Source organism: Scyliorhinus torazame, chromosome 10 (assembly GCF_047496885.1).
Source record: "Scyliorhinus torazame isolate Kashiwa2021f chromosome 10, sScyTor2.1, whole genome shotgun sequence".
Classification (NCBI taxonomy): Eukaryota; Metazoa; Chordata; class Chondrichthyes; order Carcharhiniformes; family Scyliorhinidae; genus Scyliorhinus; species Scyliorhinus torazame.
This window is the reverse complement of record NC_092716.1, coordinates 159,682,388-159,700,176: the sequence shown is the minus strand read 5'-3', so window position 1 is coordinate 159,700,176 and position 17,789 is coordinate 159,682,388. Positions and strand designations below refer to the sequence as shown.

At 46.8% G+C, this 17,789-nt stretch overlaps 1 protein-coding gene across 7 annotated transcripts in view; it reads right to left on the bottom strand.

The window, feature by feature from the left end:
• The window catches only part of atg13 (ATG13 autophagy related 13 homolog (S. cerevisiae)), a 197,843-nt gene that overhangs the window by 84,106 nt on the left and 95,948 nt on the right, over positions 1–17,789 (bottom strand). For 5 of the 7 annotated variants that reach the window (XM_072518887.1, XM_072518881.1, XM_072518882.1 and 2 more), the window contains exon 9: positions 10,818–10,916. The exons of the other annotated variants lie outside the window; for them this stretch is intronic. In XM_072518887.1, the coding sequence (XP_072374988.1) occupies positions 10,818–10,916 (99 nt within the window). The remainder of the gene's footprint in view (positions 1–10,817; positions 10,917–17,789) is intronic. 7 annotated transcript variants of the gene reach the window in all.

Here is a 17,789-nt window from a genome sequence, read left to right as displayed (position 1 = left end):
AACGTATCTCTTGCACTTCTAAGGCCATTGCTAGCAGTCCAGTAACATAAGCAAGCAACAGGACAATACAAGATTCACAATAGAGTGCATACTTCATACCTGTTAATATACTCAGCTGGACATCGATGTTGGCAGTCTACGTTTTCAGAAACCTCATATCATTCTTCAGCTGAAACAGCTGTTTCCTCGGCTATTTCTAAATACATACATAGAACATACAGTGCAGGAGGCCATTCGGCCCATCGAGTCTGCTCCGACCCACTTAAGGCCTCATTTCCACCCTATCCCCAGAACCCAATAACCCCTCCTAACCTTTTTGGACACTAAGGGCAATTTAGCACGGCCAATCCACCTAACCTGCACGACTTTGGACTGTGGGAGGAAACCGGAGCACCCGGAGGAAACCCATGCAGACACAGGGAGAACGTGCAGACTCCGTACAGACAGTGACCCAGCGGGGAATCGAACCTGGGACCGTGGCACTGTGCTGGCGACGTGTGCGACCATGGCAACTAACGTCTCGATCTTCAACCGTACATCTTCGCCATGGGGATGTATCCGACCTTAAATGACAGCCCCCTTTCATTCCTACAACCAGGACCAGACAGGCAACTCCTTATATCAGGGATCACTGGCTAAAGTCCTTGTATAAATTTGTTGAGGTAGCATACCATCACACCACTGAACTACTTGGATCATTTTTCCCTCCAACATATACTAGGCAGGTTTACATTTTCATTCTCCACAATAACTCCCAACAATCGAAAGTGAGAGGATCAATGAAAAATAAGAGGAAACTTCAACCTATCAAACGTTTTGATTTCATTACATAATTTTGGTGTAAGCATATATTCTGCATACTGCTGCCAGTGACAGTTTAAAAACATAAGAAATAGAAGCAGGAATAAACCATATCATCCCTCAAACCTACTCCAACATTCAATATGGCCATGGCTATTCTTCGGTCTCACTCTACCTTTCTGGCTGCTCCCTATATCCTTCAATTCTCTGAAACACCAATAACTTTGTCTCTTTCAGCCTTAAATATATTCAACGATGGAACATCCCCAACCCTCTGGGGCAGAGAAGTCAGAAGATTCACAACCTTTTAAATGAAGAAATATTCCTCACCTCAGTTCTAAATGATCGGCCCCTCGTTCTGAGACTGTGCCCCGTATTCTCCATTTCCCAGTCTGGGCAAACAATCTCACAGAGTTTATTTATTAAGCCCCTTCAGAATTTTGTATATTTTAATGAGATCACACCTCATTCTTCCAAACTGCAGAGAATATAGATCCAGGCTTGGGTCACTGTCTGTGCGGAGTCTGCACATCCTCCCCGTGTGTGCGTGGGTTTCCTCCGGGTGCTCCGGTTTCCTCCCACAGTCCAAAGATGTGCAGGTTAGGTGGATTGGCCGTGATAAATTGCCCTTAGTGTCCAAAATTGCCCTTAGTGTTGGGTGGGGTTACTGGGTTATGGGGATAGGGTGGAGGTGTTGACCTTGGGTAGGGCGCTCTTTCCAAGAGCCGGTGCAGACTCGATAGGCCGAATGGCCTCCTTCTGCACTGTCAATTCTATGAATGACCTAAGCTTCTCACCCCAGAAATGAAGCTACTGAACTCAAATTGCTGCACTGTTATCAATTGCTTCCCCTCGATAGTACAGATGCAAAATTACTCTTACATAACAATATTAAGAGTAATAGATAGTCTTTACAGTTAATTTACTGCTTTCAGTTTTAGTTCAGGGTAGCTTCACTTTGATAATGTCTGGTTTTCAAAATGATGCACACAAATCGGAAATTCCAATATTTCTGGGGGTGCATTTTTTTTCTGTCACGGGACATGGCCGCCACTGGCAAGACAAGCATTTGGTGTTCATCATTAATTGCCCTTGAGAAGGTAGTTGGGAGCTGTTCTCTTGAACCACTGTGATACATCGGGAGGAGGCATACCGACAGTGCAAGAAGAAAGGATTTCAAGGATTTGATCCAGCGACAGTGAAGGAATGGTAATTATAGTCCCAAGTCGGGATGGTGTGTGGCTTGGAGGGGAACCTACAGGTGGTGGTATTCCCGTGCATCTGATGCCTTGTCCCGGCTTTGGGTTTGGAAATGGCAGTGAAGGAGTCTTGGTGATTTGATGCAGTGCATCTTTAGATGGTAACCACTGCTGCCACTACGAGTCAGTGGTGGAGGGAGTGAATGTTGAAACTGATGGATTGGTGTCAAGAGGTTGTCTTGGATGGTGTTGAGATTCTTTGGTGTTATTCAAGTATCACTCATCCAGGCAACATACTCCTGACTGGTGTCTTGTACATGGTGGACATGCTTTGGGGAATCGAGGGGAGTTAAAAGCCGCGGAATTCTCAGCCTCTGACCTGCTTTTGCAGCCACTGTATTTATGTGGCTAGTCCAGTTCAGTTTCTGGTCAGGATGTTGTTAGTGGGAGATTCAGTGATGGTAATGCAAGAGACAGTTAGAATCTCTCTCGTTGGGGACAGTGATTGTCTGGCACTCACGTGGTACGAATGTTACTTAACTAAGTGTGAATGTTGCCACGTCTTACTGCACATGGATATGAACTGCTTCAGTATCTGAAGGGTTGTGAATAGCACTAAACACTGTGTGGTCATCAATCATCAACAATCGTCCCCATTTCTGACCATGTGATGAAAGGAAGGTCATTGATAAAGCAGGTGAAGATATTAGGCCTGGGACATTGTGTGACTTCTTGGGACTGAAATGATTGGTTTTCAACTATCACAACCATCTTTCTTTGTGCTAGTTATGACTACTGTAGCCATATAAAATGGCCACCTGCAAAGGACCATGGGAAGTGTGGTCAGCTTGGACTGAGGCAAGTACACAGCCGCTGTGTATTGTGCATAGAAGCCAGACCTGACCGAAACTTGTACCCGTTAAGAGTCAATCACCATTTTCTCCATTACGTCCGCCTGCCAGAAGCCCCTCAGTTTTGGACACACCCAAAACATGTGGATATGGTTCTCGGGCCTCCCCATGCATCGTCTACACCTAACCATTACTCCCTCAAAGGACTTACTCATCCTTGCCTCCACCATATGTGCCCTGTGAACTACTTTAAACTGAATAAGGCTGAGCCGTGCACATGACGAGGACTAATTTAGCCTCCGCAGAGCTCCCCCCACCGCCCCCTCCAGCTCCTCCTTCCACTTCACATCCCCTATTAGGGCTCCCCCCCAGTCCATCAGTTCCTTGTAAACTTGGACATCTTCCACTTCCCTACTCCCTTCTTCAACAACACCTTATCCTGCAGCCCCATGGGTGGCAATCTGGTAAAGGACGGCACCTCCCTCCTCTTGAAATCCCAGACCTGCAAGTACCTTAAAACCATTCCCCTGGGCAGCTCATATTCCTCCTCCAGGTCCTCTAAGCTCGCAAAGCTGCCCCCTACAAACTGCTCAATCCTCCGAAAACTCGCATCAGCCCCCCCAGTGCAAACCTATGGTTATCACAAATGGGTGCCCACACCGAGGCACCCTCCAGTCCCAAATGCTGCCTCCACTGCCCCCATACCCTCAAGGCTGACACCACCACTGGGCTTGTGGAGTACTTGGCCGGCGATAATGGCAGAGGCGCTGTCAACAATGCCCCTAAACTCGTTCTCCTGCAAGAAGCCACCTCCATCTGCCCCATGCCGACCCCTCACCCACTACCCATTTCCTAGCCACAGCGATGTTAGCCGCCCAGTGGTAATTCATATATTCGGCAACGCCAACCCTCCCCCTCCTCGCGCTCACTCCAGAAATGTGACTCGTGGGGTCTTCCATGCCTACACAAACTCCAAGGTCAATGCATTGTCCTTTTAAAAAAAATGACTTCGGATCGAAGATAGGGAGGTTCTGAAATATAAACAAGAGCCTTGGCAACACCGTCATCTTCACTGTCTGCATCCGTCCTGCCAACAACAATGGCAGCACATCCCATGTCTTAAAATTCCCCTTCATCTGCTCCACCAATCGAGCCAGATTCAATTTATGCAGCTGTGCCCAGCCCCGTGCCACCTGAATGCCCAAGTACCTGAAACTCGCCCCCACCACCTTGAATGGCAGCTACCCCAACCTCCTCTCCTGCCCTCTGGTCTCAATCGGGAACATCTCGCTCTTTCCATGTTCAGCATGTATCCGGAAAACCAGCCAAAGTCCTCCAAAATTCCCATAATTCTGCCAATGCCCCCCAATGGGTCCGAAATGTGTCGCAACAGGTCGTCCGCATACAGCAAAAATCCTGTGCTTGGCACCCTCCGGCTCCGCACAATCCCTTTCAAACCTCTCAACGCTCGAAGCGCCATTGCCAATGGCTCTATCGCCAAGGCAAAAAGCAACGGGGAGAGGGGAATTTTAAGAGATGGGATGTGCTGCCATTGTGCTTGCCTTGTACACGATGTAACCCGAAATATCCCAAACTCACCCGGTTCATCTGCACACTTGCTACCGGCACCTCATGCAGTTTGTAGACCCAATCCACAAACTCCTGCCCAAACCGACCCAACACCTCCCACTGATATTCCCACTCCACCTGGTCGAAAGCCTTCTCCACATCCATCGCCACTGCCACCTCCAGGGGCATCATAATCACATTGAGTAGCCTCCTCATATTTGCCGACAACTGCCTCCCCTTTACAAACCCCGTTTGATCCTCACCTATCACTCCCGGGACAGTCCTCGATTCGCGAAGCTACCACCTTTGCTAGCAACTTGGCATCCACATTTAACAACGATGTCAGATGGTAGGATCTACACTGCTCCAGGTTTCTATCTTTCTTCAGTATCAGGGAGATTGATGCCTGCGATAATGTAGGGTGAAGCTCCCCTCTTTCCCGAGCCTCTTTATATGTCCTCACCTGCAGCGGCCCCGGATCCCCTCGAAACCTTTTATAAAACTCCACCGGGAACCCATCCGGGCCCGGGCCTTCCCTGCCTGCATCGCCCCATACTCTCCTTCACCTCCCCCATCCCAATGGGGGCCCCCAGTCCCTCGTCCACCTTGGGAAACCAACACATTCCCTTCCCCATCCCGGCTGGGGGCTCAGACTCCTATAGCTTCCTATACAACTCCTCGAACACCCCATTCACCCCCACCTGGTCCGGTACCACCCTCCCTGTTCCCTCCTTCATCCTTCAAATCTCCTTCGTTGCCTCCTGCTTCCTACATTAGTGGCCAGCGTCCTGCTCGCCTTCTGCCCATAGTTGTACTTTGTCCCTCTGGCCCTCCGCAACTGCCCTACTGCCTTCCCAGTAGATACCAGCCCAAACTCCATCTGGAGCCTCTGCCTCTCCCTCAACATCCCTGCCTCTGGGGCCTCTGAAGACCTCCTAGCCACCCTCAGAAGCTCTTCCACCAACCTTGCCATCTCTGCTCGTTCCACCTTTTCCCTGTGCGCCAAATCAAAATAAACTCCCCCCTAACCATTGCCTCCGACAACATAGTGGCCGGGGCCTTCCCCCTATCGTTGAGATCCACATACCCCCGGATGGAAGCCCTCACCCCCGCGCACAACTCCTCATCCGCCAGTAAGTCCATATCCAGCCTCCACTGTAGGCCCTGGCTGGCCTCCCCCCCCCCCCCCCCCCCCCCCCCCCCCCACACCCCGTCCCGTCCCTCCCCAGGTCCATTCTCAAATCCACCCATTTCGGCACGGGGGCTGAAACCACAATTGCCAAATACTCAGAGTAGACCACTCCTGCCAGCAACACCTTGTCCATCATGAAAAAGTAAATACAGGTGCACATGGGAAAACCTCCTTTGCCCTCAGCCTCCCAAACCTGCACAGGTCTACGCACCCCCAATCCAAATCCATATACAGCACCCCTGAGATGGTGTGAAATACCTCCTTCCAATACTTTCCAGTTTCGGGCAAGATCAAAATATATGCACATGGTTTGCGAGGCCCTCACACACCACTCATAGATATCCTTCACCCCCTCAAAGACCAGGCTCATCCTTGCTTTTGTCAGGTAAGCCCTATACACGACCTTTAATTCTATCAGCCCCAACCTCGCACATGAGGCTGAGGCATTCATCCTTCACAGCACCTCACACCACAGACCCTATTCCATTGCCCCCCATCTCTTCCGCCGATTTCCCCTTAACCATCTCCACGGATACTCTATCCTCCTCCAGGAACATCCCATAAATCGCCGATACCACCTCCTTCTCCAAACCACCCCCCCCCCTTCTCCAAACCACCCTCCCCCCACCCCCCAACAGTACCGCCTCCACCAACGAGGGGGCTGGCGCTAAGGGATGGTTAGGAAATTCTTCATCACAAAACCTCGGACCTGTGGTTACCTTAAATCCGTCCTCCTGCGCCAACCCGTACCTCTCTCCCAGCTACTCCAAACACATAAAACGTCTCCCCAGGAACAGATTTTTCATTATCTTAATCCTCCTTCTCCTCCCATATCCGAAATCTCGCATCAAACCACCCTGGCTCGTACCTATGATTCCCCCCTGACCCGACCCGCAGCTCAAAGTGCTGTCCAAATTGCTTCCAAATTTTCAAGGTTGCCATCACCAGCTGACTCATCGAATACTTGCCCGGGGCCGTAGGGAGCGATGGCGTTGCCAGCCCCCTCAACACCGACCCCATACATGAGCCCTCTACTATCTTAACCCATCGGGACACCCTTCCCTTAAACCAGCCCCGCACCTTCTCAGCGTTTCTGCCCAGTAATAACACAATAGGTTTGGGAGGCCCAGCATCACATCTCACCCCACTGCTCTCTTTGCAGGACTGCCCTCCTAACACTGGCCACCTTCCTTCCCCCCTCAATGCCCACCCCCTCCCCACCACCCCTCCCCAATAAACGAGGTGACCAATTTGTCCACCTCCTTGAAAAAAGATTTGTGTAGAAAGACCGGCAACAACAGGGGAGGTTGTCCAACCTTGTCAAATCGGCCTTCACCCTCCCCACAAACTAGTGAAATTACACCACTTCACACCCTTCTTGAAGAGCACTGACCCAGTTAAATTTGGCCCTCCTCTTGACCAGATCTGCGCACAGTGGGCTAAATAGCTGCCTTTTATAGCAGACCAAGGCAGGCCAGCAGCGCGGGTTCAATTCCCGTGCCAGCCTCCCCGAACAGGCACCGGAATGTGGCGACTAGGGGCTTTTCACAGTAACTTCATTTGAAGCCTACTTGTGACAATAAGCGATTTAAAAAAAAATTCTCCTTGTCCAGGAAACAGTGCAACCGCACCACCATTGCCCTGAGCAGCCTGCCTGCGGCCTCCTCATCAGTGCCCTGTGCAGTCAGTCAACCTCCAGAGGTCGGTCAAAGGCCCCCTCTCCCATCAGCTTTTCCAACATCTTGGCCACACACATGCCGGCATCCACTCACTCAATGCCTTCAGGCAACCCCACGATCCGCAAGTTTTGTCTTCTGGAGTCGTTCTCCAGATCCTCCACCTTTTCCTCAGCTGCTTTTGGGTCTCCCGCATCACACCCATCTCGGCCACCAACGAGGCGAGCTGCTCCTCATGCTCCCTCACCGTCTCCTCCATTTTCTGCGATTTCCTGGCCCTGGGGCTCCAGCCTCTGCTCCAAATGATCAATCCCTGCTTTAAGTGGCTCTACCACCTGGCGAGGTCCCCCTGGCTTCCCTTCTCTGCTGGCTGAACTTCTCATTTAAGAAGTCCACCAGCTGCTCCACTGACCACTGGGCGGGCAGGACAGGCCCTTTTAGCCCTCAGCTACCTTGACCTGTGACGCATGAAAATTCTCCTGCTCCATCAGCTCGCTTCTCGACCCACTTCTGGTCCGTAGATCCATCCACCACTACTGGAGTCTCACTTTCTCCTCGCACTCCTACACCTTTTCCATCCAAACTTCCACCCTATGTACGGGCAAAGGTCCAAAGAAATCCACCTTGAGCGGGAGCTACCAAATGCGTGACTGCCCATTCCATGGCCGCCACTGGAAGTGCCGGAACCCAACACTTATGAGTGAGCAGTTATTGCTGTGTAAGTGCCGCTGATGGAACTCTTGACCACACCCTCCATCCTTATGCTGATGATCAGGAGCAGACTGGTGAAGCAATGATTGGCTGGATTAAATTTGTCCTGCTTTTTCTGGACAAGACATAGCTAGACAATTGTGCACATTCTTGTCCAGATACCGATGTTGTAGCTGTACTTGATTGGATTGGATTTGTTTATTGTCATGTGTACCGAGGTACAGCGAAAAGTATTTTTCTGCAAGCAGCTCAACAGATCATTAAGGACATGAAAAGAAAAGGAAATAAAAGAAAATACATAATAGGGCAACACAAGGTATACAATGAAACTACGTAAGCACCGGCATCGGATGAAGCATACAGGGGTGTAGTGTTAATGAGGTCAGTCCATAAGAGGGTCATTTAGGAGTCTGGTAACAGCGGGGAAGAAGCTGTTTTTGAGTCTGTTCGTGCGTGTTCTCAGGCTTCTGTATCTCCTGCCCGATGGAAGAAGTTGGAAGAGTGAGTAAGCCGGGTAGGAGGAGTCTTTGATTATGCTGCCCGCATTCCCCAGGCAGCGGGAAGTGTAGATGGAGTCAGTGGCTGGGAGGCAGGATCGTGTGATGGACTGGGCTGTGGTCACGACTCTCAGAAGTTTCTTGCGGTCCTGGGCCGAGCAGTTGCCATACCAGGCTGTGATGCAGCCAGATAGGATGCTTTCTATGGTGCATCTGTAAAAGTTGGTAAGAGTTAATGTGGACATGCTGAATTTCCTTAGTTTCCTGAGGAAGTATAGGCGCTGTTGTGCTTTCTTGGTGGTAGCGTCGACGTGGGTGGACCAGGACAGGTTTTTGGTGTTGTGTACCCCAAGGAATTTGAAACTGCTAACCATCTCCACCTCAGCCCTGTAGATGCTGACAGGGGTGTGTACAGTACTTTGCTTCCTGAAGTCAATGACCAGCTCTTTAGTTTTGCTGGCATTGAGGGAGACATTGTTGTCGCTGCACCAGTCCATTAGGTTCTCTATCTCCCTCCTGTATTCTGACTTGTCATTATTCGAGATCCGGCCCACTATGGTTGTATCGTGAGCAAACTTGGAGATGGAGTTGGACCCAACTTTTACCATGCAGTTGTGTGTACAGGGAGTAGAGAAAGGGGGCTAAGTACGCAGCCTTGCCGGGCCCCGGTATTGAGGACTATTGTGGAGGAGGTGTTGTTTTTTGTTCTTACTGATTGTGGTCTGTGCGTCAGAAAGTCGAGGATCCGATTGCAGAGTGAGGAGCCAAGTCCTAGGTTTTGGAGCTTTGATATGAGCTTGGCTGGGATCATGGTGTTGAAGGCGGAGCTGTAGTCAATAAATAGGAGTCTGATGTCAATGCTGGGTGGACTGAACTGTTTTATTCCTTTTTGAATTTTCTGTAGCAATTTCAGAGGGCAGTTCGGAGTCAAACACGTTTCCGGGGACCTGGAGTTACATGCAGGACAGCAGGTTTCCCTCTCTAAGAGGACATTAGCGAACCAGATGGGTTTTTACAAAATTAATTTCACGGCACTGTCACATAGAAGGTCAGAATGTTCTTTAAACTGATGAACTTATTAATTAAGCAAATTTAAATTGCACCAGCTGCTGTGGTTGACTTTGAACCCAGTCCCCAGGATAATAGCCTGTGGGCGTCTGGATTGAGATTCCACTGACATTATCACTACACCAATGTTTCCCCACTTTCATTGTCAGAATTATAAATCGGATGGGACTCAGCTCTGATCTAGCCTCAAATCCATGATTTGAAATTAACTTGTATGAAAACAGTGGCCTCCCAGGCAATTCCTGTGTTCTCCCAGAAGGGCCAGCCCAGGGGCATGCAGGACACTTTGTTGAAAGAAGATCAAAACGCAATATTTTTCGAGTTTTGATTTTGAAGTTGGCCTGACGATGTAGAAATGAACATTTTGAGCCTCGCTTCCAGCTGATTTCATCACAGCTTCCAAACATCCATCATGATGCAGGAGAAATTTGTGTTTGGGATGAAGAAGACAGGACTGGAGAGATTCCCATCCTACCAGTTTCGTTTTTTCTCTGACAATGGCAAAGGGCAGACGGACAATGTGCTTCTCCCAATGGTGTAAAGTTTCTATGTTTAAACAAAGGATTCTGATCAAGTGAACTGGGACCCACTCAGCTTAAGTCACTCCACGGCCTTTTAATTATAAAGCTGGCAAAATAAAATTATTTTGATAATTTTAAAATGATAACACTCAATAACTCCTATCTTTTCTTTGTTTTACTATTTAGACCATCAGCTCTCACCAGTCCTCTATTTGTCACCATATTTACACACCAAAGTTGTAGTTCTATAATGTGGTCTACATGGATTAGCAGTGTACACTTTGGTCCAACACCAAGAATAAATTAGCATTAACTGGTGTATTTTATCTAAAATTGAACAAGGGAATAATCAAACAAAAAGGAGCATGAAGATGAAATGAAAACAAAAAATGTGAAGAAAAGTGATCGTAGTTTTCATTCTGGTTTTTGAAAATTTTATATAAAATTGCAGGTTGGGAAATTAAAAACTTTCCGTATTTTGAACCCGGTGTCAAATGTAACATAGGTGTGAAGCAGAATAGAGCCCCCTCTACACTGCCTCGACCATAAAAATCAGAAGTACATCTCCAATCCAACAAAGATGAAGCAATTCCTCACATCATCTTAGCGCAAATTTTATACTTCAGAATGGGGTAAATTAGCAACTTGAATAAGCAACCGAACCTGAAGTCTTGATTTACAGTTCAGCTAACAACGTGTTCTTTATACTTATGACTATTGTTGCTGTCCCACCTGTAGTTACATGGGTGTAGTGGTGAAGATCCACTATAGGGACGATCTACAAAGTGGTCTATGATAATCCCCATGATTGGCGGGGTCCGCTCCAGCTGCCTGTGAAATAATTCAAAGTAAAAATTATAACTTAAAAGTGTTCCTAAATATGAGAACCATACATTTCCCTGGGTCACGTTAACTGGTCATGGAAAATGTTAGGCAATGAGATGAAGCACTGACCTAGTAAGAGTCCATTGTTTTGAAATGATATCGAGTCAACATAAAAACACTTGAAAAGGAATAACCTGGGGTATTCTGTGAGACAGGACCAAAGTCATATGAATATTCATTCATAAATTATAGCAAGATCTTTCTCAGGCCAACTGTCATTGAATCAAAAGACACTATGGAACAGATAAAATGAGATATCAATGTATGTCTTTCATAGTAATAGAACACAGCCAATGACAGATGGGAAAAATTGAAACAGACTATGTGACGTGTTTCTGAAGGCTGGAACAAATTGTACTTGCTCAAGTACAATGAAGAGAGAGAAGGAAGAGTCCATGTCCATTCTTACAGTGGTGTTTCATGTAGAAAATGTATTTCAGGTTTATTGGTATTGCGGAGGTCATTTATTTCTTCATAGGTTGTATCAATTCCCCTTCCATAGAGTAATTACAAATCAATGATTGGATAAGGGATTCCAACAACTCCAACAACCGGGGGCAGCACGGTAGCATTGTGGATAGCACAACTGCTTCACAGCTCTAGGGTCGCAGGTTCAATTCCGGCTTGGGTCACTGTCTGTGCGGAGTCTGCACATCCTCCCCGTGTGTGCGTGGGTTTCCTCCGGGTGCTCCGGTTTCCTCCCACAGTCCAAAGATGTGCAGGTTAGGTGGATTGGACATGATAAATTGCCCTTAGTGTCCAAAATTGCCCTTAGTGTTGGGTACCCCACCTAACTGGGTTATGGCGATAGGGTGGAGGTGTTGACCTTGGGTAGAGCCGGTGCAGACTCGATGGGCCTAATGGCCTCCTTCTGCACTGTAAATTCTATGATTCTAAACTCATGACCAGTCAGGGGCACAGAATGTGGATGCAAGTAAGTTTGTTTTCTCTTCTTCTTTCAACTAAACCATTCTCGTGCCATAACACTGAGCAGAAGATATAACATCTTCTTGTCATAGGGTGGAGAAGGAGGGAATGTCATCCATTGTGGATCAGGAATGAAGTAAGTTTAAAAAAATGTATTCATGGGATATGTGCATCACTAGCAAGTCATTATTATTACCCACCCCTAAATCGCAATTGGGAAGGTCAGAGTAAGCTGCCCTCTTGAACAGCTAGCCATGTGATGAAGGTTCGCCCACACAGGTAGAGTGTACCACTTTTTGGTAGGGCCTTCCATTTTTTGACCCAATGTTGATGAAGGAATGTGATATATTTCCAAGTCAGGATGGTGCATGCCTTAGGGGGGACTTGGTATTCACAGCTGCCTGTCCCCCTTCTCAGCACTACAGTTCATGGGTTTGGATGGTGCAATTAAGCAAATTTAGCTATATCAAACAATTAAAGGGTTGGTTCATGAAAAATCCTAAAATGGAATTAAAGGCAACTGATATGGCAGAACAGCAGTTGTTAATAACTTAATACAAGACCAGAATTTAAAAGCATTAATAATGGCGACCAATGCATTTTATGGTGTGACATATTTCCATTGGCTTAATACTTGAAACAATAGAACTAGATTTTAAAATGTGATATATTTCCAAGTCAGGATGGTGCACGCCTTAGGGGGGACTTGGTATTCACAGCTGCCTGTCCCCCTTCTCAGCACTACAGTTCATGGGTTTGGATGGTGCAATTAAGCAAATTTAGCTATATCAAACAATTAAAGGGTTGGTTCATGAAAAATCCTAAAATGGAATTAAAGGCAACTGATATGGCAGAACAGCAGTTGTTAATAACTTAATACAAGACCAGAATTTAAAAGCATTAATAATGGCGACCAATGCATTTTATGGTGTGACATATTTCCATTGGCTTAATACTTGAAACAATAGAACTAGATTTTAAAACTACTGGGGGTGAGGGGTTACATTCTGTGCAAGTCTGTCACACTCATTTCAAATGCAGTTTTCAAAATCCTTCAATAATTCCCAGAGAGAACGCAATAAGATGCACTGGTCTGAATTTTCCAGCCGTTCACGCTGGCAGAATCTTCCGGTCCGGTTTACAGCGGCCACCCCTGGCATGGATTTCCCGGCAGCGAGTGGTGCATCCAACAGGAATCTCCCGTCGACAACCGTGGTCGGCTAACAGTGGTCCGCCTCCACAAAACCCGCGGTGGGATGCATGGAAAATCCCATCTTTTGTATTCTAATGTTAGAACTTTAAATGAAGAATGGTTTGACAAAAACAATTCCAATATTTTACATAATCTTCCATAAGTACTGAGAAATCACCCAACAGGTATTCAACTCAGATTATCCTCAAGATGTCCAAGTTTGGCAGTTCTTGCCAAAATATCTCAAAAATGTATTTGGATGATAACGTCACAACTGGAAACAGCTAGGGTAATATTTCATGCCTTCACTGACCTTTGTAGCTCTGGAATGAGATATTTTGGTGCCTTCTATTTTTGTAGGCAAAAAAAAATCAATGGCACCGAAGTAATTATCCTACAGTTTAATGAGATTTTAATGTTGACAGTAATATTTTTTCCTTTATTCTTTCATGGGATGTGGCATAGCCGGCAGGGTCTGCATTTGTTGCCTATTCCTAATTGCCCTCGAACTGAGTGGCAGTCAAGAGTCAACCACATTGCTGTGAATCTGGAGCCACATGTAGGTCAGGCCAGTAAGAACAGCAGATTTCTTTTCCTGAAGGATGTTAGTGAGCCAGATGGGTTTTTACAACAATCGACAACGGTTTTATGGTCATCATTAGATGAATTCATATTTCACCAATTGTCATCGAACGAGATTTGAACCTGGGTCCCCAGAGGAGTACACAAGGTCTCTGGATTCATAGTCCAGTGAAAATACCACTATGCCACCACCTCCCCAGATTTCATAATTAGTGTTTTATTGTATAATCAATTAAAAAAAAAAAATTCTGTTCACTGGAACCAACAATGACAATATCCTGGATGAGCCTACTATGGCATCTAACATTTTGACACAAGAACCTACCGAGACACTGCTGTTCTGACATGTTGAGGAACATTAACTTTACCCTTACCCTGTACATCCTATCTTGCAGGTAATGCATCCAGTGAGCTGCGCTTCTCTGCTAATCCCCTTATTACTAGCCCAGCTGATGTTATTACTGGACAAGTCAGATCCCAGGATGGAACCTGACTTGATAAGATTATAACTTTTATTTTTTGTTTAGAATACATGGATGAGCAGTCACAGGAGTGCCAATGAACTTTCAACAGAAGAATAAAACATTTTTAAACAAGCTAACTATAATACACTGCTTCTTCACCCCCAGCTATACCTTTACAGATGTGTACAGATTTTTATGGATACACAAGTTACAAAATGTATCTTATATTCCAACATTCATAGGCAGCTGGGATCAAGCGGATCCCTTCAAGGGTATAGGGCTTGTCAGGGTTGAGTTGAGAGAAGCCAGGAGGGCAAAAAGAGGACTTAAGATTGTCTTGGCAGATAAGGCAATGGAAAATCCAAAGAGCTTTTACAGATACATAAAGGGCAAAAGAGTGACTAAGGAGAGGGTAGGGTCTCTTAAGGATTAACAAGGTCATCTATGAGTGGATCCACTAGGGATGGGAGAGGTCCTAAATGAATATTTCTCGTCAGTATTTACTGTTGAGAAAGGCATGAATGTTAGGGAAATTGGGGAAATAAAAAGTAGTGTCTTGAGGAGTGTACATATGACAAAGAAGGAGGTGCTAGAGTTATTAAAGCACATCAAGATAGACAAATCCCCGGGACCTGATGAAATATATCTCAGGATGTTGTGGGAGGCTAGGGAGGAAATTGCCAGCCCCCTCTCTGAGATAGTTAAATCATCGACAGCTACAAGACTCCTCAATGACTCCCCCTCGGACTGATTTGTTCTCTGTAAGAACACTATTCACAATGCCCTATGCTGCTCTTGCTCATGTATTTGCTTTGTTTGGCCTCTTGTTCCGCACTGTAACCAATTACTGTTTGTCGATGTACTATTTGTCAATGTTCTCTGTTGATTATTCTTTTTGTCTTCTATGTACGTACTGTGTACGTTCCCTCGGCCGCAGAAAAATACTTTTCACTGTATTTCGGTACATGTGACAATAAATCAAATCATTCAATCAATCAAGGAGGTGCCTGAAGATTGGAGGGTAGCAAATGTTGTGCCCTGTTTAAGAAGGGCTGTAGGGATAAGCTCGGGAACTACCGACAGGTGAGTCATACTTCGGTAGTGGGTAAGGTGTTAAAAGGTATTCTGAGGGACAGGATCTACAGGCATTTAGACAGGCAAGGGCTAATTAGGGAAAGTCAGCATGGCTTTGTAAGGGGAAAGTCATGTCTCACGAATTTGATTGAATATTTTTAGGGGTAACCAAGAAGGTAGATGAGGGCAGTGCGGTTGACGTTATCTACATGTATTTTAGCAAGGCCTTTGACAAGGTACCGCATGGTAGGTTGTTGCAAACGGTTAAAGTCACGGAATCCAGGGCGAGGTAGCCAATTGGATACATAATTGGCTTGGTGACCGAAGCCAAAGGGTGGTTGTGGAGGGTTATTTTTCAAACTGGAGGCCTGTGACCAGCGGTGTGCCTCAGGGATTGGTGCTGAGTCCACTGTTATTTGTTATATATATTAATGATTTGGATGAGAATGTAGAAGGCATGGTTAGTAAGTTTGCAGATGACACCAAGATTGGTGGCATAGTGGATAATAAAGAAGGTTATATAAGATTGCAACAGGATCTTGACCAATTGGGCCAGTGGGCTGATGAATGGCAGATGGAGTTTCATTTGGATAAATGTGAGGTGATGCATTTTGGTAGATCAAACTCAGACCTACTCAGTTAATGGTAGGGAGTTTGGGAGAGTTACAGAACAAAAAGATTAAGGAATACAGGTTCATAGCCCCTTGAAGGTGGAGTCGCAGGTGGACAAGGGTGGTGAAGAAGGCATTCAGCATACTAGGTTTTATTGGTCAGAATATTGAATACAGGGGGCGTCATTCTCCGACCCACCGCAGGGTTGGAGAATCGCCGGGGGCTGCCGTGAATCCCGCCTCCGCCGGTTGCCGAAGTCTCCGGCACCGGATATTCGGCGGGGGCGGGAATCGGGCCGCGCCGGTTGGCAGTCCCCCCCCCCGCTCGATTCTCCGGCCCGGATGGCCCGAAGTCCCGCCGATAAATTGCCTGACCCGCAGGCGTGGATTAAACCACCTTTTGAACGGCGGGACAAGGCGGCGTGGGCGGGCTCCGGGGTCCTGGGCGGGGGGGGGGCGCGGGGCGATCTGGCCCCGGGGGGGTGCCCCCACGGTGGCCTGGCCCGCGATCGGGGCCCACCCCGATTAAAGTGGAAAATTAAGTGCGAAATGCACTTGGGACTGTAGCCATCTGGGGTGGCCACTTACGAAGGAAACATGGACACTTGCAAAGACTCAAGGGAAATATGGCCAATACAGGATTCAGGCAAACTCAAGAGCCTAAATGTATATTTGCTAACAGAGAACCAGACAGTATCGAAACCCCTAGCCGGTTTGCATTCTAATGACCCATTTCCCCAGGACAAAGGACTGGTCCTCAGGTATCAGATACAATTCCAGACACATTGGCGCCATTCCCTTCACCCAGGAAGCCCAAACAGCCAAGGTCAATGACCGCTCAGCCATCAAGGCACCCGCCCCTTCATTTGCTCAAATCGAAGGCAGTAATCGAAGCCTGCCGAATTATTGGGTCCAAAGCGAAGGACCGCCCAAAAGAGCGCGAAACCCCAAAGGATAAAAAGAGACACTGCCATGTGTTCGATCTCTTTTGGCCCTGGCACACCGGCACTCTTCGGCCCGGCCTATACCTGAAGCCAACTGCAGCACCACAACCAGAAGCAAATCCAAGATCAACGATCGCTACCAGACGGATGAGCCCAGCAGAACCGAAGTTACTTCTCCAGACCCAGCCACTCCAGATCCGAACAAAGGCCTTGTTCCTCTGCCAAAGCTGGGTGCCTGAAGTTAAGTACAGGTTGTTGTAGTGTTAGGTATGATTTAGCTTGTAGTGTTTTTATGTTGCATGTGTGAGTTAATCCTGTGTGTAAATAAACTATTATTGAACTTGAACTAACTGACTGGTTGTTGGGTCTTTGATCAATATCCGGTTGAACCTTGAGGTGGTATCATTTGATACCTGGTGACTCTGAAAAGCAATATCATCATTATTAATTGGCAACATTATTGGTGACACTGGTGGGATAGTACCCCACTTATTAAAAGGGCAACATTATTGGCGTCTCCGGTGCGAATTGGCAACAGGACCACCTCTCAGAAATAATCCTTTAGTCCCGGTAAGCAGAATAAAAACTGATCATACAATACAAAAACTAAAAGACATCAAATAAAATGACTATCACTTTATAAAATTCAAAAATCGCACTTAACTGTAGGGTGATTATTCCTGATCTATACCAATGTTGTTGATATTTCACCTACATACAAGTCTCCAAAGCAATCACTATTTGTATTCATCTCACATCCTGGAGCAATTTAACTGTCGGTGGTGTTACGACATCAGTAGACACCAATAACATGTAAAAGGGAAGAGATCCAAAATCCCAGTTGACTGGAGGAACGAATCCATAAAATTCCATGGTTTAAATCAAAATAATTTTAACTTGATCCCCAAGGGAAAGAAACACACAACCACTCGAGTGTCACAGGCATAGTCTTCACTAAAAATGGCACATGTCTGCAGAACCTCCTCAACTCTGCTTATGACAGACTGGGCGGCGTTGGTTCACCA